This window comes from Heterocephalus glaber, unplaced genomic scaffold, assembly GCF_053883595.1.
Source record: "Heterocephalus glaber isolate CG9 unplaced genomic scaffold, H.glaber_assembly_v1.0 deba00001472, whole genome shotgun sequence".
Classification (NCBI taxonomy): domain Eukaryota; kingdom Metazoa; phylum Chordata; class Mammalia; order Rodentia; family Bathyergidae; genus Heterocephalus; species Heterocephalus glaber.
Window position 1 is genome coordinate 7,414,688 of NW_028258315.1, and position 26,558 is coordinate 7,441,245.

Here is a 26,558-nt window from a genome sequence, read left to right on the forward strand (position 1 = left end):
ACCCCGCTAAATCGTCCTTCTCGCGCACCGTCCGGAGAGTCCTAGAGCGCAGCCTCCCGCGCGCGGGGCGGAACTTCCGGTGAGTTCGGCTTCCGGAAGGCGGGACTTCCGGGCAGCGGGTGGCGTTGGGACCTCTGTCTGTAAGTCCTGGGAGGCCCTCAGCACGAGGTCGGTGCTGCTGGCTTGGGGACCTGAGCGGTCTGTGGGGCGAGGTTCGCAGAGAAGTGGTTGGGTTCGCTACAGGTAAGACCGTCCTCGGTGCTGTTCCTGCCCCAGGAAGGGTGGGCGGCCTCCGTCATGGACTATCGGCAGCTCCTGATGAGCCGGGTGGTGCCCGGCCAGTTTGACGACGCGGAGACCTCCGACAGGTAGGCGGCCGTGGAGCACCCCGACTCTTTTCAGAGTCTGCCTTGTACTTGTTTGTGGCTTAGGGCATGTGTCAGACTCTGCGTCCCCGCTGGGTTTTTCCTCCTGCTGCAGGGCCGAGCTCGGGAAAGCCACTTGTCGAGGGAGTCTGCGGGTCCCCAGGACGGTCAGCCTAGCCGAGAGGCAGAGTTGGGGCTAACAACTGGAATCCAGATGTTTGTGTTTTATTTATATTCATCGATCCACAGTTACTTACGGATCCCTTACTATATTTCGGGTTTTGTCTTCTGCTGGTGATAATGATGAACAAGACAAATCGCGGCCCTGCTGTCATTGAACTTCACCTTCTGCTTAGGGCTTGCAAACTATTAAAAAAACTCAGTGTCATGCTGTGCACAGAATTAAAATAGATATAAAAGTAGTGGTCAGGCAAGAGTTAAAGTCCGTATTTAAATGACAAGAAGGAACAAGGAAGAGCTGAGGACAAATAGAGTCTCCAAGGTGGGATCCCTCTGGCTGTGAGAGGAGGACCCCAAAGCCAGTGCTGAGAGCACAATGGAGGTGGTTGAGATGGAGAAGTGAGAAGGGGAGGAATCATACAGAGCCTTTCATGTGATGGTGAGGAGTTAGGTATTGGCCAGGTCTTAGAAAGCCAGGGAGGGATTTTTACCAGAATGGTGACATCATTTGATTTATGATTTAAAGGAATCTTTCTGTCATGTAGAAAACGGTTATGGAGAGTGAGTGGAGCAGAGAGACCAGCTCAGAAGTAATGAAGTCGGTAGGTTCCAAGGTGAGTGTTAGAGCTAGGGTCATAGAGATATTCTTTGGAGGTAGAAGTGACAAAATTTAGTGGTAGATTGGATATGGAGTCTGTGAAAACAGCATTAAAGATAACTCCTGTTTATAAGGAAAATGAAAAGTTATTTTGAAATTTCAAGAATATTCTGTACTTTATATTTACCATACGGACTCATTGCAATAGATTTGATTAATCAGTTGGATATGTTTTCAGTAGATTCATGTTGACCACATTCTGCATGTCAGATCTCGTGTTAGGGATACACTGGCCAACACCATTCTGATTGATGCAGACCTTGTACTCTTCCAAGGGAAACTGATATTAAATGATTAGAGAAAGTATCCTTATTAGAATTTGTTAAGTAATACAGAGAAGAAATAGATGAAGAATAGGGAAAATTTGCCTGAGCAAGTGATAGTAAGCTGATACAGGAATGAGTAGGCTTTAGCCAGAGAAATGAGAAGGGCTTTCTAGTCTTAAGGTTACAGATCAGCGTACAAAGTCCTTTTGGAAGAATTAAAGTGGGAAGAAGCCAGCATGGCTGGTGAATAGAAGATGGTAATAAGTGCACTAATTTACCATCCACACAGGGCAGGGTGAGAATAAGTCATTGGTTCTCTACTGGGGTGATTTTTGTACCCCTACCCAAGGGCCTTTGGCAATCTCTAGAGACATTTTTGTTTGTGGCAGTGTGTGTGGGGGTGCACTGGTGACATCTGTGGATAGAGGCCAGCAATGCTACAAAATACCCTGCTATGTTTGGCAAAGCATTGCCCAACTGAGGTGAAAAGCCCTAGCGCAAAGTTGTAACTTAACATACGACTCACTCTAGGTTATTGGTACATGAAAGGTTACTTTATGAAGTAATAATATATTGCAGGTATTTAGTGATTTTTCTGTTCTCCTCCTACCCTTTCCCACAGGGATTTGGAGCCCTGATCCATGACTAATTAATAAGTTGGGACTGGTATCTGCTTTTCCTTAAACTCCTGTCTGTTTTTAAGTGGTACATATTATTACTTGTGTTATAGGGTTTCTGTCTTTACTTTACATGAAAAGTCAAAACTACCAATACCTCTGTTGAATTTGGCCTGTAGATGTGTTTTGTTTGGTATGCACACTGTCGTAAAAATTCCATCTTCCAGTTAAGTGGAAAATTGTATGCAAATGTCCAGATTTCTGTCTTCTCTTGAAAAACTAAGAAAATCCAGTAGCACAGGCCCTGATTCACAGATGGCCAAAAACCTGATAGGTCTGCTGTCTTCATCCTGGACTTCGCTCTGTAGACAGCCCGGCTTCTCTTCTGCTTAGCCTCCTCTGATGTGTAGTGTTTGGACCCTCCCTTCCTTTGTAAACAAGGGTAACTTGGGGCTCTTTATGTTGCAAAGTGGTATGGAGTTTGAAGTAGGACTGCTTTAGACTTATTCCCAAAGCTGATCCACTGATCGGAGTTGATTCCTTCAACAGAGAAGATAATGTACAGTCTAATTTCACTAAGGCAGAAGCAGACTTAACATGTCATATGCTTCTTTTCCAGTAGGAGTTGGGTATGAAGAGTAAGCAAACAAATGACTGAGAAACAGGAGAATTGGTATTAAGAAGGTGGAGCTTATTGGGAGATGTAAGGGAAACAGATTTATCAGCATATATTTAGTCTGTAACATCATAAATAAATATATATATGAATGTACTTAGAGGGTGTGTAAATAAGCCAAAATATTGTTATTTCTAGTGAAAACACAGATTTGAAGACAATCAAAGCAGAAGATGGCATTCTGTTTGAAGATCTTCAAAATAACATGACTGAGAAGAAGGATGAAAGTGAGATAGAAGAGGAGGAGGAAGAGCAGGACTATGATGATGATGCTGACTGGGACTGGGATGACGGAGTTGGGAAACTCACCAAGGGCTGTGCCTGGAGTGGAGGGAGTAACCCACAGGTATATCTTTGTGGTGTCTGTGGTGTCTTCTTCAGAGGGACTTTTCGTGGGTCAGGCACTGAGTGACTGAAGGATTTTTTTCAGATGATGTTGTCCCGTAGCCCCAGCCTTTACTGACTGCCATTTCTTTAAATCTTGTGGAATGCCAGTCGTACGTGCTGAGCCTTATCCTTAATCTTTCCCTTTCTTGAGGCATTAGACCCAAAATGAAATTATTGGAATGAGTTGAATGCAGGCCTTAGCTCTTTATTAAACAGTTTGGGGGAATGAACATTCTTAAGTATTAAATCTATAAATCAGAGTAGAGAAATATATCTCATTTTATCGTAGTGAAGGTGACATTGAAGAGAAGTAAACATTGTGGCCTCTTTGTTCTAGTCAGTAACTTTAACCTTCTGTTACAAAGGCCTTTTAATAAAAGGATTGAAAGGCTGTGCAGGGCATCTCAGATGTGTGCCCGAGGACAGGTGGGCAGGGTGGGGTCTGTACCAGCCCTGGGGATGGATGGTTGGCCAGGTACACACACAAAGCCCAGCTGGGGCCTTGCCAGAGCCTTGCTGAAACCACTCCCTGTGCCCCCCACGCTGGCCCAGAGGGCTATGGCTATGTCCCTGCTGAGCATGTCCTGGAAGAGGCTGAAAGCGAAGGTGTGCCTGGACTGGCTGGGCATCCTTCAGCAGGGTGTGCTGGTGTGTGTGAGGGCTGACCATGTGCCAAAGCCTGCAGCACTACATCTCTGTTGTCAGCCTGTTGGCCACAGCACCTGGCCTCCCGAGCACACTGCTGCAGATGGTACAGTGTGGCTGAGCAAAGCCAGCCCCCAAAACAGTGTCCATTCCATCAGATTCAGAGTTCATCGGGGCCAAGTACCAGATGCTGGCATTTGTGCATAAACTTCCTGCTAGGACGCCGATGGGATCATGGCCAAAGACCTCAGCAAGCAGCTGCACTCAAGCGTGTGGACAGGCACCTTGGAGACCTGTCTGCGCCTGCTGTCTCTGGGTGCCCAGGCCAGCTTCTCGCACCCACATCTCTGCACGTGGCTGCCAAGGCAGTGCAGACACTGCAGCTGAGCTGCTGGTGGTGTATGGGGCTGACCCAGCTCTCCAGTGACAGTGGCCGCACACCCAGTGGCTGTGGCAGGCAGGTGCGGCACCATGGACTGGCGGAAAGGCTAGTCGAGTCCCCGTACGAGCTCAATAACCATTTGGCCTGCTACCTCTGTGGACGCAAGCCGGATCCCAAGAGTGGGCATTATATCATTCCGCAGCTGCCTGACAGCCTGCCTTTGTCTGCCAAAGCTGCCAAGAACTGCAGGTGTTCAGCAACCAACTTTTTGAAGAACTTGCTGTGGGTGTCTGTGATGAGGTGGATAGAAGAAAAAGTGATGCTGGGTGGCTGGCTACCCACAACCACAGCACCCTGGTGATGGAATGCGGTGCCGCGGCCTTCCTGCAAGTTAACCCTGAGTACGTAGCCACACGGAATCAGTGTGATGGAAATTGGCCCGCTTTAATGCCTGGGAGTTTGCCATCTTCATCATTGGCGTTCTCAGTAAGGCCAGGCGGAGACAGCAGGGCAAGAGCCTGAGCAGCCCTACAGACAACCTGGAGCTGCCCGCAAGGAGCCAAGTAACCTTGACAACCAGCACGACTACGACAGTGTGGCCTCCAACGACACGGACCAAGAGCCACTACACAGCACCGGTGCCACACGAAACAACCACACCCGGAGTATGGACTCCTCAGGAGTTCCCGGAGCTGAAGAAGGCTCTGGCTACCTCTGAGGCAAAAGTGCAGCAGCTCATGAAGGTCAACAGCACCTTGAGTGATGAACTTGGGGCCCCTCAGAGGGAGACCCATAAGCTGTGAGCAGAGATCCTGCAGCTCCGGCAGCCACCAGGGCCCGTCACCCCCACTTCCCAGGGAGCGGGCAGAACACAGCCCAGGGGCCTGGTGGGAGCACCCATCCCCCAGGACCTCCAGGCCTTCTCCATGTGTGAGCCAGGCTCCGCCCTGAAGCCCTTTGGGATGCACAGGGGAAGGAGCCCACCACACGGCCACAGCCCTTCCCCAGCACTGAGCCAGAGCATGACGCCATCTCTGCAGTGTATGTCCCTGCTGGCCCTCACCGGCTTCGGAAGGCGCCGTCTCCCTCAGCCGTGCCCTTCACTCCCTCCTCCCCACTGCTGTCATGCTCCCAGGGAGGAAGCTGTCAAGGGCCTGAGCAAGCTTTCCCACCACGGCAGCAGTGCGGCAGTGACAATGAGAACATGCGGAGTGGGGACCCGCTGCCTGGGCTGAGAGGGAAGTGGTTCCTGAAGCAAGGCAAGAAGGAGCATCTCTGCATGGGGTCTCGATCCTGGGCTCCCCGGCGCCCAGGCTGTCACCCTGGGGACAGAGCAGGTCACCGAGACCATTGAGGAGCTGTTGGGGGCAGCCCAGGAGTCCGTGCCCTGCTCAGACACGCTCCATCTGGCCGTGACCGAGCCGGCCTCTCGCCCAGCCCTGGAGCGTGTGCGCAGCTCACTCAGTGCCAGCGCCTCCGGCAGCAGAGGGAGTGCCTGGCGCCCCTGTGGACTTCCATCTGCTGGCTCTGCAGGTGACATCGCCAAGGCCACCAGGCAGCCAGTCATCACTCCCCCCGAGAAAAGCAGTGACCACACTCGCACCTGGGGCCTCACTGGCCATGGGAGCTGGGCCACTCCAGACACTAAGCCACCCCAGCAGAGCCACTGACACAGGTGCCCTCAGCGCGGCCACTCTCCCCTGGTGCCCACGCCCCTCAGGCCCCAAGGGTGGGGAGTGGGGTGGCAGGAGCTTCTGTCCTCCACATTCCGTGCACCTCCCCCTGTGCATAGCACCTACCCTTTCTGCATGCATGGCCTGCAGGGCATCACTCCCAGTGCCTTGCCTTCCACAAAGGCTTGGATGGGGACTCCAAATGGGGCTGCTCCCCTACTGGGGGCCGAGCGGGCCACCCCCTCCTTTGTACTTCTCTGTGGATGTCCCTGCCCTATAGCCACCAGCCCTCTTACTGCCCTCTAATGGCAAATGGCCCAGGCCTAGGGCACAGGCCCCAACCAGTGTGTTGGGGTCCCCAGCAGCAAACACTGGAAAATCTTTTTTTTCCTCCTCTCCCAACCCCTGAATTTTAACTGGGTGGTAATTGAGTGTCCCTGTGTGTCAGTGTATGGGCAGCAGTGCTGTTCAGGAGGCCTGGCCCATCTGGAGCTTTTGGGGGCGAGGGGGCTAGAGCAGTGGGACCAGCATTTGGGGGGTCTTCCTCTCCCCCACCTGTGACCAGGGACTGATGCTGCCTGTTCTCATCACAGCCCCCACTCCTGCCCATATTCCACAAACTTCCCTCCATCTCTCCTTCCCTTCTTTGTAGAGGGGAAAGTGCTGGCCAGGCAGAGGGCTGAGCACCTAAGCTCAGCGGGGACCTGAGGGCCCCTCATAACCGCTGCCAGGCCAGCACCCCCTGTCGTCACTACCTGCACCTAAGGTGGCGCCCCCTCCGGAAGCCTGGGGAGCCCGACAGCAGCGCCCGCAGCTCTTCTTCCTGATCCACCTCCCCCGGAGGCCAGCCCTGCCTGTGGTCCAGTGCCGGGCAGGCTGTCAAGACGCGTGTCGTGTGTACATTTGTGTCAAACATAAATAAGTGACCGTGGAAAAAAATAAAAGGATGGGGCAGATTGGATGGGCTCTTTCCTTTCCTTAGTCCACTCCTGTAAGTATTGGTGCTTTCATAGGTAACGCCAGCAAAGGAGAGGAGCACGTGATGAGGGCCTTGGGTTGTGTTAGCAGCTAGCGCCTCACACTCTAAACTTACTTCTCATAGGCAAATCGACAGACTTCCAACTGCAGCGTGGCGAAAATGTCTACTCCAGCTGACAAAGTTCTACAGAAATTTGAGAATAAAATTAATCTAGGTGAGTTTATAGAACACATTACCTCACTGGGCCTCGAGGAAATTCTTCAAAACCGTGAAGTATTATACAGTTTTATTGGGTCAAGAAGTGATGAGTCAGGTGTTACCGATTCAGTATCTCCGCTTAAAGAAAATGGAAACCTTTAGTGATTTAAAGAGATGGCTTCAGGGAGACTGACTTTCACATTTTTTGTTTATTTATTTTTTATTTGTTTGCTCATCTGTTGTGGGAATACGAAGTTAGCGGTACACGTGCACATTCTAGTCTGTTCTGTGTTTGGTTTTGTAGTAGGATCCTTCCAAAGCAAATAGCATGTTGAAAATACTAATTTGTTTTGCCAGATTTGTTGTTTTTGTAGATGGTAATCATTTACTAACCTGTTAAATGCAGGGAATCAGAATGTTGATTTGAACCATCACATCTTTTGTCTTGTTTTGTTTTTGGTACTGGGGATCGAACTCGGGACCTTGCGCTTTCGAGGCAGGTGGCACAACCACTGAGCCAAATCCCCGGCCAGAGCCATCACATCTTAATACATGTAGAATCTATCTTTCTTTTGACTGTAAACCTAGCACAGGTCTGTCATATAAACTGTCCACAAATGCTGCATTAATGAATAGAAGTATTGTAGGGCAGTGGTGGCAAACCTATGGCACATTATTATTGTGTTTTTCTTTTAAGACAAAAGATGTTAATCATCTCATACAGTTTTTTTTGTTTTTTTTTTGCTACCGGGAAACGAACTTAGGACCTTGCGCTTGCGAGGCAAGCGGCAGAACCACTGAGCTAAATCCCCAGCAAAAGATGTTAATCTATATGTTGTTTTTTCTAAACTAAAACTTTATATTCAGGTTTAATTGCAGTATTGGCACTTTGCAGACAAATGAGTGGGTTTTCGGTTGCAATTTGGCCTTTGTTCTTTGAAAGGTTCGCCATCCCTGGTTCAGGGTCTTCATTGTCATCATGGACCTATAACATGAACGTTTTCAGAGTTAAACTTGGTATTCAGGCCATTATATTACCTATAAAACATTAACAAATGGCTGGAATTTAATATGCAGACACAGTTTTGGGGGTTTTTTGTTTTTTGTTTTTTTGGTACTGGGGATCGAACTCAGGACTTCATGCTTAGTGGGCAGGCACTGTTCCACTGAGCTACATCCCCAGTCCCAGACACAGTATTTTTGAGGTATTTCTCTACCTAGAGTTCTTTAGAATTCTGGCTGAAAATTAGAGCTATAGTGATGAAAGTGACAATGCTTTCTATGAAGGAAACACTTCAGTGTTTAATAAATTTAGTATTTTTCATAACTAAACTATATCATAAGTATAATTAAGTATTTAGGAAATAAAGGGAGAAAGAATAGGGAAAAGTACAGTATTTTATTCAGAGGGGCTGTTGATGTCTTTATTTTATGTGTTATTTTATAATGCATTTTTTATTTTTAGATAAGCTAAATGTTACTGATTCTGTCATAAATAAAGTCACCAAGAAGTCTAGACAGAATGAAACAGACATGTAAGTAATATATTAATCATAAAATATGGGTGATCCCGACAAACTAAGGAAAAAAATTGTTTTTCAAAGGGTGCGCATTCGTCTCCTTTTTCAGCTTAAATGGGGATAGCCTACACAAAGGTAATTTGAAAATACCAAATGAGTCTTAGGAAATACATGGTAAAACTATAATTTGCAAAAGTCACAGGTTGCTTTCATGGGGGTAACTGTGTTTGTAGCTTTCAGTTTAGGCTAAATGTGTAAAATTGTTGTTATTTTAGAATTCTTTAAGAATTGTTTCCTTCCATGAAGTATCTTTAAGAATCCAGGAGAAGTTTTAAAACTAAATAAAGATATGACTGAGAACTGTTTTCATGTATTCTTTTGTTTTCAAAGAATTGTTTTAAAATCTGGCTAACTTCTCTTGTGCGCTAAACTTCATTATCACTGTATTGTAAAAAAAATAACACTTACTACAACTAACAGTGTTAGAACTGAACTTAAAAGCCAGATGTTCTGTGATTTATTGCTTTGTTCAGAGAACGGCTTTTAGAGAACCCAGTAGTCTCGTGTGACTTGCTGGCCTGTCTGATCCTTTGTGTTTGGATCTGTTACTAGAGTTCATGCACTAGAGTGAGTCATCTGATATTGGAGTTGAAGCAAAGCAATCTACATTGAAGACTCCAGAGAGAAAGCCTTAAAACTAAAGGGCTCTAACTCTGTGCTATGAGACTCGTTCAAGATTTCAAGGACAGACAGTCTGGCTATTTTTGGTCACTTTCCCCAGCTTCCCTTTTATCAATCAGTGTTTCTCGCTGCACACAACACCTTCGCCCTAGAGGACTGAAGTGCACAGTCAGGGAAATGAAGGAAGTGTCTCAAGGTGAAGAATCTGTGGTGCAGTATGAAGTCTTGTTGTGAAAGAAACTACTTAGGCATTTTCACAAAATGATGCACCTTTAGGAGCTTTATTTTGGCTTCTCTCACTGAAGTTTGAATATGTCAACTATACTTTTTGTTTTTGGTTAGGTATCGCATCAAAGATAAGGCAGACAGAGCTACTGTAGAACAGGTACAATTTAAATGTATTGTAAGCTCTTATTCTAAATTAGCATTTCTTTCCTCTTTGACTTACAGTTTGCTTTCGTCCTTGCTTAATGCTAATGTTACCTAAAACTACTATGTAAAATTACTACTTTTTATAGTTTTGAACTTAAAAATGAACATTTGGCTTTAGAGTAGAACTATTAGTCGATAAATCACAGGCACGGTTCTCCCGTGGCCCTGTGAAACCACTATGGAGTCCTTTCTCCTTGGAAGCAGAGAGATTATCAGACTTTCTTAAGCAAAGTCAGTAGGAATTCTGTAACCTTTCCGATAAAATAGATTGATTATCTGCCATGAAGCAGAGTGTGAGAGCGGTGAGAGCGGTAATGCTTTCAGATTTCTCATTGAAACCCCTTTCTTTCAGAAATTACGTGTTTTATTCTTTTTTTTCTTTTTTGGTACCAGGAATCCAACTCAGGGCCTCATGCTAGCCAGGCAGGTACTGTGCCGCTGTGCTACATCCCCGGCCCTTTATTCTTTCTGTTTAAGAGGGGAGGAAAATTGGACCCTAATTTGCCACATGCGGAGGGAGGTGATTGGATGTTACCGTTGGCCCAGATGGGTTTTTTTTTTGGTACCAGGGATGGAACTCAGGACCTTACACTTGCTAGGCAGGTGGCGGAACCACCGAGCTAAATCCCCAACCCTGGCCCAGACTTTTGATTTGAAGAAAGTGAGCTGTTGCTGCCGCAGCCCCTCTCCCCGACCCATACACATGCGCAGATGCATTTCAGAACAGCAGCTTCTTCACCTGCAGACCCTTGGCTTAGTCGTAAGCATCTCTAATGTCATCCGCCTCACCCCCAGAGGAGTAGCGCCCCTCCGGCGGCTCTGAGCTCTAGACGCTTGTGCCGTTGAAGAGTTCCACCGTTAGACAGGAGCAGGGCTGGCACTGTGTCCTCACTGGGTTATAATTTATTTTGTGTGTGGTCTAGTACAGAGAAAGGAGCTGCAGCCTCAATTTTCAGACCCTCAGATAACTTAGGAGATCCTTTCTCTCTTTCAGAACTAATTCTGAGTAATAGAGTTTCTCAGTTGAGTCTCACACTTGTGCTTTTTTTAAGAAAAATACTTGCCTAGCAGCCTGTCATTTCGCATTCCCAATTTTTTTCCTTGAGATGTTGCTCTACTGCTCTTTCATACGCCCCTCACAGCTCTCCCCACCAGTTCTGCAGAAGTGCAGGTCCCACCTAGATCCCTGCCCCGCCAGCCTGCTCCCCATCTGGATGAGCCTCTGCAGTGGACAGGGAATGGGCCTGGGTGCCCGTACGCTCACTTTGCCTGCCTTCGTCTCCAGTTGCAGTGTTGTACTTTGGCATTTAGTCCTCCAGCCAGCCACAGTTGTTAGGGTGTGGGGTGACCTCGTCCGCCCCACTGAAGGTCCGACCCTGAAATATGGCAGGGTTTGACCAGTTTACCCTGTCTCACTCCACGGTGCCGGGGGCCCCTGAGCCATGAGGGGCTACTGCTGCTGCTGCACGCAGACACGGGCTGCTTCAGTTTCAGAGATGGACAAGAAAGAACAGGCTTTTAATTCTTTGTTAAGAGGACATTGAAATCTTTTTTACCAAGACTGAATACTTTTAGGGTGCTCCTGTGGTTCCAGCTCCTTGGGAGGCTGAAGTAGAATTGTTTGAGATGATCCTGGGTATCGCAGAGACCCTCGACTCAGAAAAAAAAAAAAAGAAGGCGGGACAGTCTGATTTTGGAAGAGACCCTCTCCCGATTCACTCCAGTACTCCAAGGGTCTGCAGACTCTTGAAAGAGCCGACTAGTAAATACTTAGGCTTTGCCGCTCGCATATAGTTTCTTTTGAATGATCTCTTTCAGCAACAAATGTCAAAGCCATTTTTAGCTTGGAGGCTGTAAAGAAACAAGCTGTAGCCAGGATTTGGCCCATAGGCCACAGGGTGCTGGGCCCTGGTTTAAAGCTGCCCGGCCAGTGCACACTGAGTCCGGAAGACTTAGTATAAAAAAAAGTTAATTATCTTGTTGATGACTTCTTATATTGATTACATGCTTAAGTGATAGTTATAGATATATTGAATTAAATAAGATATATTAAATCATCTCACCTGTTTTTCTTTTAATGTAGTGACTAGAGAATATAAAATTTCTTGGTGGTTGGCACCGTATTTGTTAGCTAACACTGGTCTGAAGTCCATTTCTGCTTCCCTCCCACTTGAAAGCCTTTGATTTCCATGACTTGAACATCTTGGTTTGGGCCCCTGGTTCCTTTGGCTTTCAGCTTGCTTATGTGAGTTACTAAAAATCCAAGCGAATTCAATCACTGACTCCCGTAGTCACCCGGAGCAGCGTACGCACGGAAGCTCTTTGCGTGTTTTAATAGGATTCAGAACCATCTTCTGGACTTCTCATTTTTTGCATTTCTTTTTAGGTTTTGGATCCCAGGACAAGAATGATTTTATTCAAGCTGTTGACGAGAGGGATCATATCAGAGATAAATGGCTGCATTAGCACAGGAAAAGAAGTGAGCTTTTCTTTGGATAACTGAATGTTTTCATGTTAGTTTTCTTGTTTCCCATAACAAGTGAAATGTTGGCACTTAGTAAATAACTTGCACCTTTAAAGAGAAAAGAAGGGCCTGGTGTATAGCTCAGTAATACAGCACTTGCCTAGCATGCGCAAGGCCCTGGGGACAAACAAGAGAGTCGAGACCATGCGAGGCCAGGGAAGTTTGGGAGCTGGTGGGCTTTATTCATAGTTATGACTAGATGGGAAGTTGTACATGTAACTGTCCTTTTTCCCTACAGTTGCTGCCTTCTGCCACTCTGTCACAGTCTAGTTGTGCCCAGCAGTAAGCCTATTGATCAGATTGTTGCAGGCCTGAGTTCTCATTAAAACATTGCTAGCCAGGACCCAGGTGTGGCAGGGCAGGCCTGTAATCACAGCACTTTGGAAGCCTGAGTTAGGAGGAGTGCAGGTTCGAGCCCAGCCTGGGCAACCAGCAAGGCCCTACCTCAAAATACTAAAACTGAAAAGAGCTGGAGATGTAGCCCAGTGAGAGCGTCTCTGGGTTCAATCCTCAGTACCTCACCCAAGAAGAGCAGTTTATTATAATGGTAGGGGTTTATGGTATCATTTCTATGAATCAGACTTTTTTGCTAATGGATGTAAAAAAAGACAAATAGAGGTTTTTGGGGTTCTTTTTGTACTGGGGATCAAACTCAGGTCCTTGCGCCAAATATAGTGTTTTTAAATGAATAACTCATTGTATAAGAATTATTACATATAAGAATATTTTTAAATCTTTCTATATTTGAGGTACAAAGGTTTGAAACCAATTCTTACATAAAAACATATAAATCAGGTTATACTATATATGTATTATTACCATTACTTGACAATGGCATATGTTCTGAAAATGTTATTGGTGGGTTAGTGGTTGTGAAAACTTGATAGAGTCACGCACAGTCTGACAGCTGCAGTGCCAGTCAAGGCGGGATTCATGGAGCTACTGTGGGATGAAACGTCATTGTGCAGCAGGTGACCACAAGCTAAGATAAATGCTGTGTGTGCTGAGACGCTATTTCATATTTTAACACATCTTCCAGAGTTAGTGGTGTTCTTCATGAATATGATTTCATTTCTCTTGACTTTTGCTGTTAGAATCAAATACAGTGCATTAGAAAAGTAAACACTGTTTAGCACAATTTTTTTTTGTTGTTTTTGACCTAAAATAGGCTAATGTGTACCATGCCAGCACAGCAAATGGAGAGAGCAGAGCAATCAAAATTTATAAAACTTCGATTTTGGTGTTCAAAGATCGGGATAAGTATGTAAGCGGGGAGTTCAGGTGAGCCCAGATTTCTCTTTTCCCAGTTTCTTTAATTTCCATTTCTTAAAACATTAAAAGAGAATCCTGAAATGATTGGAATAACAAGTATTTTCCTTATTCAAGGTTTCGTCATGGCTACTGTAAAGGAAACCCTAGAAAAATGGTGAAAACTTGGGCAGAAAAAGAGATGAGGAACCTGATCAGGTGACTGGGTGTGCGGGTCTATGTCACTGTCCTCACTTCCAGCTGATGGGTCTCCGTGCAGTTCTGCCCGCTGAGAGGGCTCATGGGGCCGCATAGTACTGCACCGTTACAGATGGTACCAACTACCTGTTCTCTAGGGTTGCATTGTGGAGTCTGTGTGTCCAGTGAAGCTAATCATTTGAATAGCCTTGTCAGCCACGCGAAAACATACAGAATTTGTACTGAGGAAGATAAAGAGCTGTTACCAGGGAAGTGACATGATTGGTTATGATAATGACGTGTCACTTCTTAATAGTTACTGTTTTAAACACATGTTATTCTCTCAGTTTTTAAATTTCAGTCCAGTTTTGGATACAACAGAGATAAAGGAAGAAAGGCTGCATACTTTATTGAGATTAAGATTTCTTAAAATTTGGTGATCTTTCCCTCCCCTTTCCAGTGTCTTTTAGCCTGTTGTTATGGACAGGTGCTGTGCACTGGATAATTTACAATTAAGCAAGTATTTCTTGTTTTGAATGTTCTTTTGAATTCTTGTGATCCACTAGCTAGTAGGTAGGAATGAGTCCACTGCGCAAGAGCAAGGACCCGACCGAGTTCGATCCCCGGTACCAAAAAAAAAAAAGGAATGAGTCCAACGATTTTTATGAAGCATTTTTCAGGCTTATCAATTCATAAGTGTCGACATATCTGCTATATTTCATCAATTCTAAGATGCAAATTTGTCACACTTTAACATCTCTGAAATTGGAATGACTGTTACAAGCTACGAGGTTTGATTGTTTACTACCCAGTGTTTTGTCATTCTCAGTGGTATGTATTGGTATCACTTTATTATTATTTCTTTTTAATTTAAGTTTGAATGTATGTTCTGAAATAAAAATCCAGATTAAGAAACTTTTACAAAATTGTCACACAAAAACCCACATTAGGATATCATTACATGCTACATTTACTTAGAAAAAGTTAATAGATCTTATCAAAACAAATAGTTGTCAACTATAAATGTCAGTTCCTTTCTTTGAGCCAAAAGACAGTTCTCATGAAACATTGGGTTGGTCTGAAAGCTGGTGAGTAGCAGTACAAAATGTTACCACTATTTTCCCACTGATTGTAAACTTCAGCAGAAAATAGCATGCTTACAAATTATACTACAATGAATATTACAGTTTTTGTGGCTCTTCAGAAAAGCTTCATTTTAGAAGTTTCTCACTTGGTTTACTTTCTCACATCCCTTGGGAGTATCTCCTACACACACTGTATGCACCTGAAGGAATCATCTGGCAGGATTTTTCTGAAGTGGCATCTGTAGCTCTGCCTGGTTTGGACAGAGCCACATCTCTGCTCAGGCTCAAACCATCTTCTCTCAAATTACAGCTTGCCCACCCGATCCATTTATTGCTTTTTCTTAACATTTCACTGTTTCTGATGCAGATGATATTTTAGTACGCATCTGTAGAATTTCTTCACATCATCCTAGTTAATAATAGTTTGAGGTTTTTGCATAGTAGATCTTCAGATAATTTGCTGGTGTGTAAATTTCCTCTGACTTGCATAAGAACAAATGAGAAGAAACATGCTGGTAGATCTTAGCACCTTATAGTTATGACTCTGTCTCTCCACTAATATTTCATGTTAGCCTTAAAAGAATCAACTCAGTTTACTCGTACTTTCTCTGATATATTCTTTCTTTCTCAATAGTAAACATAAGTTTTTATAAGAAGCATATTCTCAGAACAAACGTCACAAAAACCATGAGCTGTAAGTGATTTTAAAATGCGCTTGATTCCTTTTCATACATCAGCTCTAAAATAAAGCTTCAAACCTTTGACCATGCCCATGAATCCTCAAGGTCTAAGATACATTAGTCCATATCATCATTTCTACAGTACAACAAAAACTAGACTGCACAGTCTTAAGCGTGTAGGGGGAGTATCATTAAAATTCATTACCGCAGTGTTTAAGTTCCTCATAATTACTTGAAAATTCATAGCATATCATCACAAAATGTTGCTAATTATGAAAGGTGTAAAATTACAATAATCTTTTCATGAGATTATTCCAATATCCATATTTATTTATTTCTAATTAAATTCAATTTCAACTACCTGATTGTGAGCCTGAGGTAGCTGGATTGTGGTTCTTTTGCTGGGCATATGGCATGATTCAAACTACCATCTGAAGTATTCAGTTAGAGAAGGAAATACAGTATCATTTATAGTTTCCTCACTTGGCATACAAACTTTTAAAAAGTCAACCATTTTTTAGTGATAAAAATATAGTTCTTTTGTGAGCATGGACACAATACATGGAATTTGTTTGCATGAAAAGTGGAGTCATAGGAAAAGGATTCAAATTCTGTTGCTACCTTCCGATTAATTTGAGTAAGAATATGCATAAACTCAAGCTTGTGTGCATACAATTTCACCATAGCACAAAGTGACCGAATGAAACAGGATCCATCCTTTGAATTTTGCCAGGAATAGTAACCTGGTGCCGTGGAATATGCATACAAGAAGTCAGCCTCTACCGGTATTTTCTGGCACGCCATGTCATCATCAATACCACTGCCTGTCTTAGTGCCAGAGTCCAGTTCTGTACCCCAGCAGGCCTGAATAATGAAGAGTTTGGGTTTTCCAGCTAGGCTTCTACAAAAATCCCCTCTGAAGAACTTTATTAATATTTTCAGGGCAATGGGTCCATTTGTTCCAGAAATTATTCCTTCTTCACCATGGCTTAGAGTTACACAAATGGAGCTGCCACTTTTGCTGTGATCTTCTTTAGAAACAATGCACATCAATTCTACAATTTGTTCATGTGTAAGATCATTTTTATTCCTCACTTCATATTTCAAGTTCATAAATGTTTCTTTGAGGTTTGCTGCATCTACATCTGTATCAGACCGAGCTGACATTCCCGTGCTTCTATGAAAGTTCTTATTAATAGTTATACATAAACCCATTTCAGGGCCAGGGATTTAGCTCAGTGGTTTTGCCGCCTGCTGCGCAAGTGCAAGGACCTGAGTTTGATACCCGGTACCAAAAGAAAAAAAAGATTCAACTAAACCCATTTCAGGATAATCCATTTTGTATCTATTATCCAAGGATATTCCAGGGTCCATTGATTTGCTTCCATGTATGATCTTTGTTTCCAAATCTTTAATGGATTTTTGCATCCACTGAGTTTTCAGTGTTCTCCATGGCTACTTTTCTTCGCCACCAAGGTCGGTATCACTTTAAATCACTGGTGTCTTAAACCTTATGGAATATGCTGTTGCAATTGAGAGGCCCTGGTGCTCTTTGCTAGCAGCAGCATTAATCTGGACTGCTGCTCTCTTAATTTGTTTAGATGCCTTTTTGACATTTTGTTGTCCTTTTATGTGTTATCACAGGTTAAACACAGCAAAGATACCATGTCCCGAACCGATAATGCTAAAAAGTCATGTTCTTGTCATGGGTTTCATTGGTAAAGATGACATGTAAGTATATGGAAGGGCTAAGAACTTCATGCATAGACCTGTATGTTTAAGTGCTTTGAATTAGCTAGTATATGAATTTCCCATTAATGGCTCCTGGCGTGAATCTTTTCCGCTGTCTTAATGCATACATGTTAGCAGTTTTAACTCCTGAAGTTTGAAAGTGCTTCAGAATAACAAAGTTAACCCTGTTCTGAGAGAGACTTCATTCGATGTGCTGAGAAGGCGCCTTCTTAGGATGGGATAGTTGTAGTGAGATGACCTGTCCCATATACACTTCATGGTGAAGCATGGAAGAGAAGTGCGTGCAGTGATCTAGTTTGAAGCAGGAAAATGGGATTGTGTTGGTTTCTTTTTCTCATTGCGGAGACAAAATACTCAGCACCCAAAGTTAAAAGGGAGAAAGGTTTATTTGGCTCACAGTTCGTAGAGGTTTCAGTCCGTTATCGGCTGGTTCCAAGGCAAGGATGGCAAACGGGCCTCACAGAGGAGAAACAACACGGCGCGCACAAGGTAGCAAAGGCAACAAGGGACCTTAACAGCGTCTTCCTGCCCCTTTTATCTTATTCAGACTGCAGGGATTAGGACAGTGTCAAACCAATCACTCACATGTAGTGGTTTGGTAACCACACGCCTTTAACCCCAGCATCACATTCCAGATTCAGCCACCTCCAAGAAAGACTGCGTGAGGCTTTGGGGGGACATCTAGACCCAAACCAGAACAGTGTTCTTGGTCATTTTATATTGATTTGTTTTGTTTTTATTCAAGGCCTGCACCACTCTTGAAGAATGTTGAGTTATCAGAGTCCAAGGCTCGGGAGTTGTATCTGCAGGTCATTCAGTACATGAGAAGAATGTATCAGGACGCCAGACTCGTCCACGCGGATCTCAGTGAATTTAACATGCTGTGAGTGGGCTTGTCCCTTAGGAGCCACCCAGCCTAAGTAAGCAAATTCCTAGCCTGTGAGGTCGTACTAAATTCTAAAGTTGTGACATTGGCTTCGCATGGTAAGAGCTAAGATGTGGTCCCTGCCCTCGATGATCTTAGTCCCAGAATTGACTGAGTCAGTGGGCTTGGGAATTGTCTCAGCTCTCCTCTCTTATTAATCCACGGTGACTCCTCCTCAGCCACCATGGTCATTTTATGAGTTTCCCATATTCTGAGCAATAGAATTCTTTGAAACAAAACATGCAATAAAAGACTAGCCTCTGCCTGTGTTCTCCGCCCGCAGGTACCACGGTGGCGGTGTGCACATCATTGACGTCTCCCAGTCTGTGGAGCACGACCACCCCCATGCCCTGGAGTTCCTGCGGAAGGACTGTGCCAATGCCAACGGTGAGGCGGAAGAGGGTTCCCAGCAGCTCTTTGGATCTGTGCATGCTGTGCTCAGTTTAACTCGTGGTGTAAAATCTCAGGGCCCGGAGTAGCTCAGTGATGAAGCACTTGCCTGGCCCCAACCCCAAACCCAAAAACCTTGTCACTAATTTGTCCCCTATGGTGACACTTAGACCATCTGCCGAACAGTGGTGTGCATTTGTTTCTCTATACAGTAGTTGGAATAACTTCCTCCCTTATGAAACTATCGCCAGCATTTTCCTTCTGGCAGGTTTCTTTATGAAGCACGCTGTTGCTGTGATGACTGTGCGGGAGCTCTTCGAGTTCATCACAGATCCGTCCATCACGCCGGGGAACGTGGACGCTTACCTCTCCAAGGTGAGACGGCGAGGGAGGCCTCAGCACAGCAGTGCAGTTGCATTTGTGTGACGCCTTTGAGAAACTCCTATTGCTTAGTGTAACTAACTCATTTTGACAGCGTCTTAAGGCTTCTGATTTCACAGATGAGAATTAAAAATATTGCACAAGCTGGATGCCCTGGTGCATGCCTGAATCCCAGCCATTTGGGAGGGTGAGCCAAGAGGATTGCTCACAAATTCAACAGCGGCTGGGGCAACATAGGGACATGCCCCGTCTCCAAACAAAGATGGAGCAGCCAGTGGAAAACCCAGGTTCCTTGACTTCAGTCCTTTGGCAAGATTGCATAGGCTGTCAGCCTACGTGAATATTTAGTCAGAAACCCAGTAGTTTTTGATCATTAATTCCCCCATGTTTCTCAGAAGCCTTTTTTTTTCTTTGAGACGGTCTCACTCTGTAGTTCAGCCAGGCCTTGAACTCATGGCAGTCCTCCTGCCTCAGCCTCCCAGGTGCTGGGACTACAGACATGTGCCACCACCCCCAGCTCAGAACCCTTTCTGAGTAAAGAATTTTTTAAAAAGTTGTAATAAAATCCACATAACATAATATTTACTATTTTAGCAATGTTGTTTGTTTTTGTGGTACTGGGATTTGAACCCAGGGCCTTGCCCATGCTAGGCAAGCACTCTGCTGCTGAGCTATATCCCCAGCCCTATTGTAGCCATTTTGTGATGTGCAGTTCAGTGCCATCAAGGACATCACCGTGCTGTGCGCACATCCCTACTGTGCATCTTCAGAACTCTGTCGTCATCCCAAACCGAGACTGTGCTGACTGCACAGCTGTGCAGCCCTGAGCTGTGCTGTCTTGATGAATTTGACCATTCTTGCTGCTTCCTGTCAGAATCACAATGCCTGCCTTTTAGACAACTGGCTTATTTCACTGAGAATAATGTCCTCCGGGTTCATTCGTGTTGCAGCGTATGACAAGATTTCTTTCTTTTTTAAGGCTAACAGTACTCCATCGCATGCATGCCATGCTTTGTGCATCTGTCGATGGCAGCCTTTTTGGTGACATCCGTAGGGAACAAACGTGCACCATTCACGCTGAGTCCCTTCAGAAGCGTGAAGGGATGACACCTATAAAGGTTGGAATCAGTTCACCCAGAAACCTGGGGCTGGACACATCTCGTCTAGGTCAAAGTGGAGGAAAATGACCTCTTGTCTTCTCACAGGCCATGGAAGTAGCCTCGCAGAGGACTAAGGAGGATCGGTCCAGCCAGGAGCATGTGGATGAAGAGGTAGGCTGTTCCCTCTTCGAGGCTTGAGAAACCCTTATGTTTTGAGGGCTGATTTGTGCACACAGTCTGTGTATGTACTAGTAGAGCATGAGCTTGATTTTAGTGGATGATACACAATCAACTGAGCTAAGGTGAGGAATTTCCATTTCATTCTGTTGTTCCCCTCGGCAGCCTGTTAGCCCGTCGTCCTCATGGGAAACCCTTAAAGAGCTGTGAGGCATGCGAGTCACGAGGAAGAAGCCTGAGCGGGCTGTGGTGGTGCACACCTGCAATCCCAGGGTCCTGGGAGGCTGCGGCAGGAGGGTCGCAGGCTCGAGCCCAGCTCAGGCAGCTTAGTGTCTTAGCGAGACCCTGTCTCAAAAGAGTTTACGAAGGGCTGGGGTGTGGCTCAGTGCAAAGGCCCTGAGTTCAGTTCCCAGGGGTGTGTGTGTGTTGGGGGGGGGGTTGTGAATGTTTTCATTACTTCAAGTTGATTCCATATGCATTTTAGATTTTAAAGACCGATCCTTTGGTGAAAACAAACTTTATTTTAGTCCAGGAAGAAGTCAGAGTATTTTTAAAAAGGATCCACACTAGGCTTTTTGCTTTTTAAAATTCTGGCAGCTCTTAGCATGATGGCTGATAAAGAAATACTTCTGAGTTTTTTTGTTTTTGTTTCTGGTTTTTTTGTTGTTGTTTTTTGAGACAAGGTCTTGTTCTGTGATACAGGCTGGCCTTGAATTCACTATGTAGCCCAGGCAGGCGTGGAACTTGCAGTGATTTTCCTGCCTCAGCCTTCTGAGTGCTGGGATCACAGGCATGTACCACCACACTCAGCTCCCAGGTGCCTCCGCCGGGCAGGCAGCAGCTGGCTGGGTGACTCCCATGCAGCAGGCTCTGCCGACTGCTGCGTGCTCTCCCCGCTCCTCAGAAGAGCTTTTGGAACACAAATGAATGGGAGGAGTAACCCAAGATCTGTTCCCATGGGATTGTTTTGCCTTAAATCATAAAAATGTAGTGTTTTACGGTTAGTAACAGATTGCTGTCCGCAGCACCAGCACGCGTGGCTGGTGGAATCCTCAGACCTCCATGGGTGCCAGGGCAAGGCCCCTGAGGCACCATGGGAAGCGCGTGACTGACAGTGGGCACCGGTCTGCCCTCCCTCACACAGGTGTTCAAGCGAGCCTATATTCCCAGGACCTTGAGCGAGGTGCAGAATTACGAAAGGGACGTTGATGTGATGATGGAGCTGAAGGAGGAGGACAAGGCCGTGAACGCGCAGCAGGACAGCGTGCGTAGCGCGGCTCCCTGTGTGAGCCTGTCCCAGCCCAGCCCATGTCGAGCTCCTGGGTCCTGCGTGCTGGGTGTGAGCTAGTGGGGCGCACACTTCCCCGTTCCCTGGGAGTGCGAGGAAGGCAGGGTGTGTGCGTAGGAGCCCAGCAGACTAATCCCAGCGAGAGCAGGGTTTGTCCAGGAGACCAGCTGAGAGCAGCCGTACTGGATCTGCGACATACTGTGTACTTCCGGGAAAAATGTCTAGTGAAGGGCCAGATAGTAAATATTTTGGGCTTTGTAATGCAAGAAGCAAAATTGAGGCTGTTATGTAGGTCCATAAAAACCAAGAGAAAAACTTTTTTCCCAGAACTTTTGTTCATGAAATTAAAAACACTTGGTAATGGTTGAACATAACCTTTGGTAATATGCCTCTACTAATAAGGAAAGGGCGAGATTGTTCAGGGAAGGACATACCGATTCACTACTGGGGTGCAGACTGCAGTCATCAGATTGATTGTGAATGTCCGTATGTCAGAACCACCTGGGGCCTGTGGGTCTGGACACAAGAAACACCCGTAACAGAATCTATATGTGCTCCGACCATCCAGCCACAGTGCTTTGACAGTCCAGTGTGTACATTTTACTGTCTCATCTTATGCTGATTTTGGCAATTCTTTTCCTTTTGGTTACAAGATTCTATACCAGACTGTCACAGGATTGAAGAAAGATTTGTCAGGAGTTCAGAAGGTAAGAAGAACATGTGTTAATGATTCTGTGAAAACTAATGGACATAAAACTGAAAACAATCTCACTTTGTTTTCCATTTTAGAAGGGCAGGGATCAAGTAATTTTAACTTAGTAATAAAGCACTTCTCTCTTTAAACTCTTATTAACTGCTTACGTGGAGGACCACGTTTTTGCTTTTTGACAACTGTCTATCTTTTCTCTGGGAAGAACTGAATTGCCGGAACCGCCTCCACCTCCCAGAGTGCTGGAATGTAGGCCTGCGTCCCCACGGTCAGTTTGTAACAGGAAATGATGGGGAATCAGTGTGAGAGTTTTAGGACATGAAGATTTTCTTACAGCCAGCCAGGAAATCTTTTTGTATAGTTGCCTTTAAAGATCTGATTTTATAAAAGGAAACCACCCTTTTTTAAAAACTGCTTTTGAAAAAAAAATGCACTCCTCAATTTCCAGACATGAAAAATTCTCTTGGCTGAAAATCGTCTTTCCGTTTGATTGCATTAGTTTGTTGCTAGAAGTGTGGTTCATAGGGAAACAGCTGTGAAGGCATCCAGATAAGTGTCAGCTTTGATGTGTAGGCGCAGTTCCAGTCCTCCCACATCCCAGCTTGCCCCTGCCCTGTGCCGAGAACATCGACAGTTCTGGTGCTGACCTTGCCCCCGCCCCCCCAAGCCCTGGCCCTCACTTGGGTCTCTCCTGGGGCCCTGCTGGAATGGCTTCCGGTGATCTTTCTCCCTGCTGTTGATCCTGCTGTCTTGATGTTATTTTTCAGAGTCATTGGCAGCCTTAAACTCGAATTGTAATACCAAGACATTTAACGACAGACAGATAGCTAGCTGGCTTTGAATAATGTGGTTCTGTAATAATTTCAAGGTACCCTCGCTCCTAGAAAATGAGGATCAAGAAAAGACCTGTTCTGATTCAGAAGATGCCGGGAGCTCAGTGCCCTCTGACAGTGACTCTGAGGAGCAGCGGGGCCAGAAGCACACCACGGAGCCTGATGTGGACAGGAAGGTGGGGAGAAGCCCTGGCCCTGCCTTGGGGCAGGCTCGGCAGAGCTGGCTCATTTCCTCTGATTACAGATTCAGTCCCTAAATGTGACCTTGTCTTAGGGTGGCGCCTTCTAGGGTCTGGGCTGTGGGGAGGCACTGGGGCACTTCCTAGAGAGGACTCCTCCACACAGCACCCTGATCACAGTGGTGATCGCCCCTGCTGCTTGGGTGGCATCAGAGCTGTGAGCACTAAGATGCCGAGGAGACAGTGAGGAACCCAGCACCTACCTTCACCTCCTCGTGGACCCAGAGGTGCAGCCAAACCGTGCTTCACCTTATAAAACTTGGGCTCTGAGACTAGCTAGAGACATGCTCATCTGCCAGGACATTTCTCTGTCCACCAGAAGCAAGTATTTTGTCTCTTTCCAATCTATTTCATGAGAACACGGAACTTGTCAAGAAAAGTAGTTGTTACAATACCCACAGAGATACTTCTGATGAGCTAGCTGTGTACATTTCTATAAGAGAGCTCAAAGCTGGGTGTGGTGGTACACCCCTGTAATCCCAGCACTCTGGGAGGCTGAGGCAAGAGGACCACAGATTTGAGCCCAACTCGGACAACTTAGCACCTTAATGAGACCCTGTCAAGATGCAGCTCAGTGTGAAGGCCCTGGGTTCAGTCCTCAGTACCGCCCACAGAAAAACTCCAGGAGTTTACCCTCTTTCCACCAGCAGCCCACACTCAGTTCAGTTTTTTTTATATTACCCTCACTTATCTCCCGCATGTGGATGTTTACTTCGTGGTAATAACATGAATCCTCCAAATGAATGAACTGGTGGGGCTTTTTGTTTGTGTTTTCACAGGAAAGAAAAAAGATGGTGAAGGAAGCCCAGAGAGAGAAAAGGAAAAACAAAATTCCTAAACATGTGAAGAAAAGAAAGGAGAAAACAGCCAAGACCAAAAAAGGCAAATAGGGCGGAGCCACACTCCGCTCACTGTGGCCTCCGGCCTCTCTTCTTCCCCCGGGAGCTGCTGCTGGGCGCCCTGTCTGGATGGGGCCGAGCCTGGCTGAGCCCGAGCCCCTGTGTCTGGGCAGCCACGCGAGCCCCCCGAGCTGGGCTGTCAGCTTCCGTCACCAACCGTGCCATAGACAGAGCATTGATGTGATGAAGAACTTTATAGGGTTTTAGTTTTATATATTTTTTCTGCTGCCAAATAACGTTTCGGAGGCATCCGAAATGTGTAACCATGCTGCACATCCGGGACCTTTACGGAGGTGAGGGTAAAGGCTCTCTGGGCAAACAGGAAGGTGGGTTTTCAGCCACACACACCTGAGTCACTGATTATGCGTCCTGGTTCCTGTAAGAGGGAGCTTCGATCTTCAGCACATTGATGAGCTTGCCCGCCACAGCTGTCCTCAGCCCTGATCCGCAGTCACACGCAGGTGGCATCTTTCTCATTCTTTGGTTCCTCAGCTGTTTCCGTACAGCCATTCTGTGTGTTCTTTCATTGAATAAGTTGAGTATCTGAGGCTCTAGGTAGAGCAGTGAAGGACACAGACACCTGTGGTAGCTGGCATGTAACAGGAAGGTTGTGCGCTAGAGCGTGGGGTTGTCAGGAGGCCATGGCTCTCTGCTGAGGAGGATGCCTGGCACGGAGATCTGCAACCTGTTTCCTCTTTTGCTGTCTGTCAGCTGCACAGAACAGTGGGTTAGTGTGGCCTGCTCATCCATGTGTATGAAATACTGGGGAAATTTTATTTCTCACCCCGCTTTGCCTCCCCCCATTCCTTTCCTGTCCTTGTGTTTCTCTTCTACTTTCATGTCTCTCTTTTTCTTTATGATTTCATATACCCGGTGCGTCTCGTGCAGATAGGGCAGGTGCAGGGCCGAGGTCCCATCCACCTCCGCTGGCCTTCCTAGGGCTCCGGGCTCCGGGCTCTGTGGGGAGCCCGTGGCTGCAGCTGCCCGGCGGGCTGGTGGGCAGCGGTGTCCCCTCCTCCTGCGTCAGTACCAGCTGGGTATGTCAGGCCCGGTGCTTCAGATAAATAAGTGGAGAAGGAGCAAACGATTGATTGCAAATGTCTTAATAATGAGCAAATATGTCAGGAAAAAATGTATTAAGACAAATGGCCATGGAAACAGTTCCTCCCAGCAGGATGGATGTGTAGCAGATCCTGCGGCAGAGAGCAAAGCTGCTCATCTGCAGACTCGGGCTGAGCAAACTGCAGTTCCTGCCTCAGCTCAGGGAGCAACAGTTAGGGAGACTGCAGGGCCTGCAGATGCAGAAGGTGTCATCGATTCTCATAAACGTAGAGAAACCCTTTCACCAAGAGCCTCTTACAGAAGGACACTGAACTCACTTCCCTCCGATGTGCCTGGTGTTACAAGATTGAAGACGAGAAGTGGGAGGAGTGAGGAAGGCCGCTAGCATCGCCTCAGCAGGACCAGCGAGCATACCGCAGACGAGCATACCGCAGACGACTGGGGCAGTGCGTGCACGCGGCAGTTCTCCGACCCAGCCTCGCTCTAAGCCTTCCCCAGCCACGCTGAAGCACTGCAGCCTTCTACACTGAATCGTAGAATGGAGTACGTGTGAGAGCAATGACAGATTTGAGCTGACAGCTATGGTACACTTTTGAAAAGTAAAGATTTATGCTGAATATAGAAGAGAATTTGGAAGTAAAAAGGAAGGTTTTTCCATTTATATGTTTACAGTCATCGCATGTTGAAGTTTAGATTTTCTGTTGTCTTTATGCTGCATGCAAACATATTTGTCTTTCATTCTTGTTGGCTTTTGTTACCAACATAGTACTAATCTAAAATAGATACATTTGTTTTCTAAGCTATGTTTCGAATCAGACTTTTTACTGCCTTCTTCTGTGTTAATTTTATTTGAAATTTTGTACACTGAAAGCTCTAAAGATACATTCACGTTTAAAAGATTTCATTTGTCAGAGAAAATGTAGATACTTGAGTCTGGCTCATTACACTTTACATCATGTCCAGTTCCAGCCATTACAAAGGCTTCTTAGGAGCCCACACGAGGGGTAGCATTCGATCAGATCCTGCGGCAGCTCAGCCTGTGCGTATCAGAAGGAAGAGCGGGGGCAGCCCTGCGGGGAGTGGAGCAGGGCCGGGCAGAAGTGAGCCCCCGGCTCCAGGGCCAGCTGCAGTGTCCAGGAGGAAGCGCCAGGGATGCAATCAGGTGTGGCAAGGACGCTGCGCTCCCAAGCCGGGGAAGAGTGGCCTTGTGGCTCCTGTTTTCTGAGGTGGAAAGTTGAGCAGTAAGCAAGGCTGGGGGATGGACTGGGTGTGTCCTGGGCTGAAGCCTGGAGTAAGGCCTGCTGCCAGGATGGTAGCGTGGGCGTGGGGAGCAGCTGGATGCGCGGGGGAAGAGGTGAGAGTGGGCGAGGGGCCCACCTCGGGCTTCTGACCTGGGCAGCCGCCAGGTA

General features: G+C 46.2%; 1 protein-coding gene and 2 pseudogenes across 4 annotated transcripts; 2 read left to right on the forward strand and 1 right to left on the reverse strand.

Annotated features, from left to right (window-relative positions):
• Positions 1-85: 85 nt before the first annotated feature.
• Riok1 (RIO kinase 1) lies at positions 86-25,952 on the forward strand. Of its 4 annotated transcripts, none has more exons than XM_021260694.2 (18): positions 86-368; positions 1,091-1,159; positions 2,901-3,108; positions 6,952-7,042; positions 8,492-8,561; positions 9,570-9,612; positions 12,046-12,138; positions 13,352-13,464; positions 13,570-13,650; positions 17,039-17,125; positions 17,892-18,029; positions 18,355-18,458; positions 18,730-18,836; positions 20,048-20,113; positions 21,264-21,404; positions 22,061-22,114; positions 22,985-23,125; positions 23,968-25,952. In XM_021260694.2, exons 3-18 carry the CDS (start codon positions 2,968-2,970, stop codon positions 24,076-24,078), a joined length of 1,581 nt encoding a protein of 526 aa, XP_021116353.2. In that variant the 5' UTR covers positions 86-368; positions 1,091-1,159; positions 2,901-2,967; the 3' UTR covers positions 24,079-25,952. The 4 variants fall into 4 exon arrangements, with proteins under 4 accessions (XP_021116353.2, XP_021116352.2, XP_087037290.1 ...); XM_087181164.1 differs by having other exon boundaries at positions 87-368; positions 21,264-21,383; XM_021260693.2 differs by lacking the exon at positions 1,091-1,159.
• LOC106009609 (ARF GTPase-activating protein GIT1 pseudogene) lies at positions 3,708-6,944 on the forward strand (annotated as a pseudogene).
• On the reverse strand, positions 15,846-16,594 carry LOC101709002 (caspase-3 pseudogene; annotated as a pseudogene).
• Positions 25,953-26,558: the final 606 nt, after the last annotated feature.

What these genes read in the sequence shown, in the direction of transcription:
- Riok1 (XM_021260693.2), top strand. Translation starts at nt 298, where the DNA reads ATGGACTATCGGCAGCTCCTGATGAGCCGGGTGGTGCCCGGCCAGTTT. An exon ending in TGCGTAGCGCGGCTCCCTGT is followed by an intron (nt 21,405 to 22,060) that starts GTGAGCCTGTCC and finishes TTTGGTTACAAG; the next exon opens with ATTCTATACCAGACTGTCAC. An exon ending in ATTTGTCAGGAGTTCAGAAG is followed by an intron (nt 22,115 to 22,984) that starts GTAAGAAGAACA and finishes AATAATTTCAAG; the next exon opens with GTACCCTCGCTCCTAGAAAA.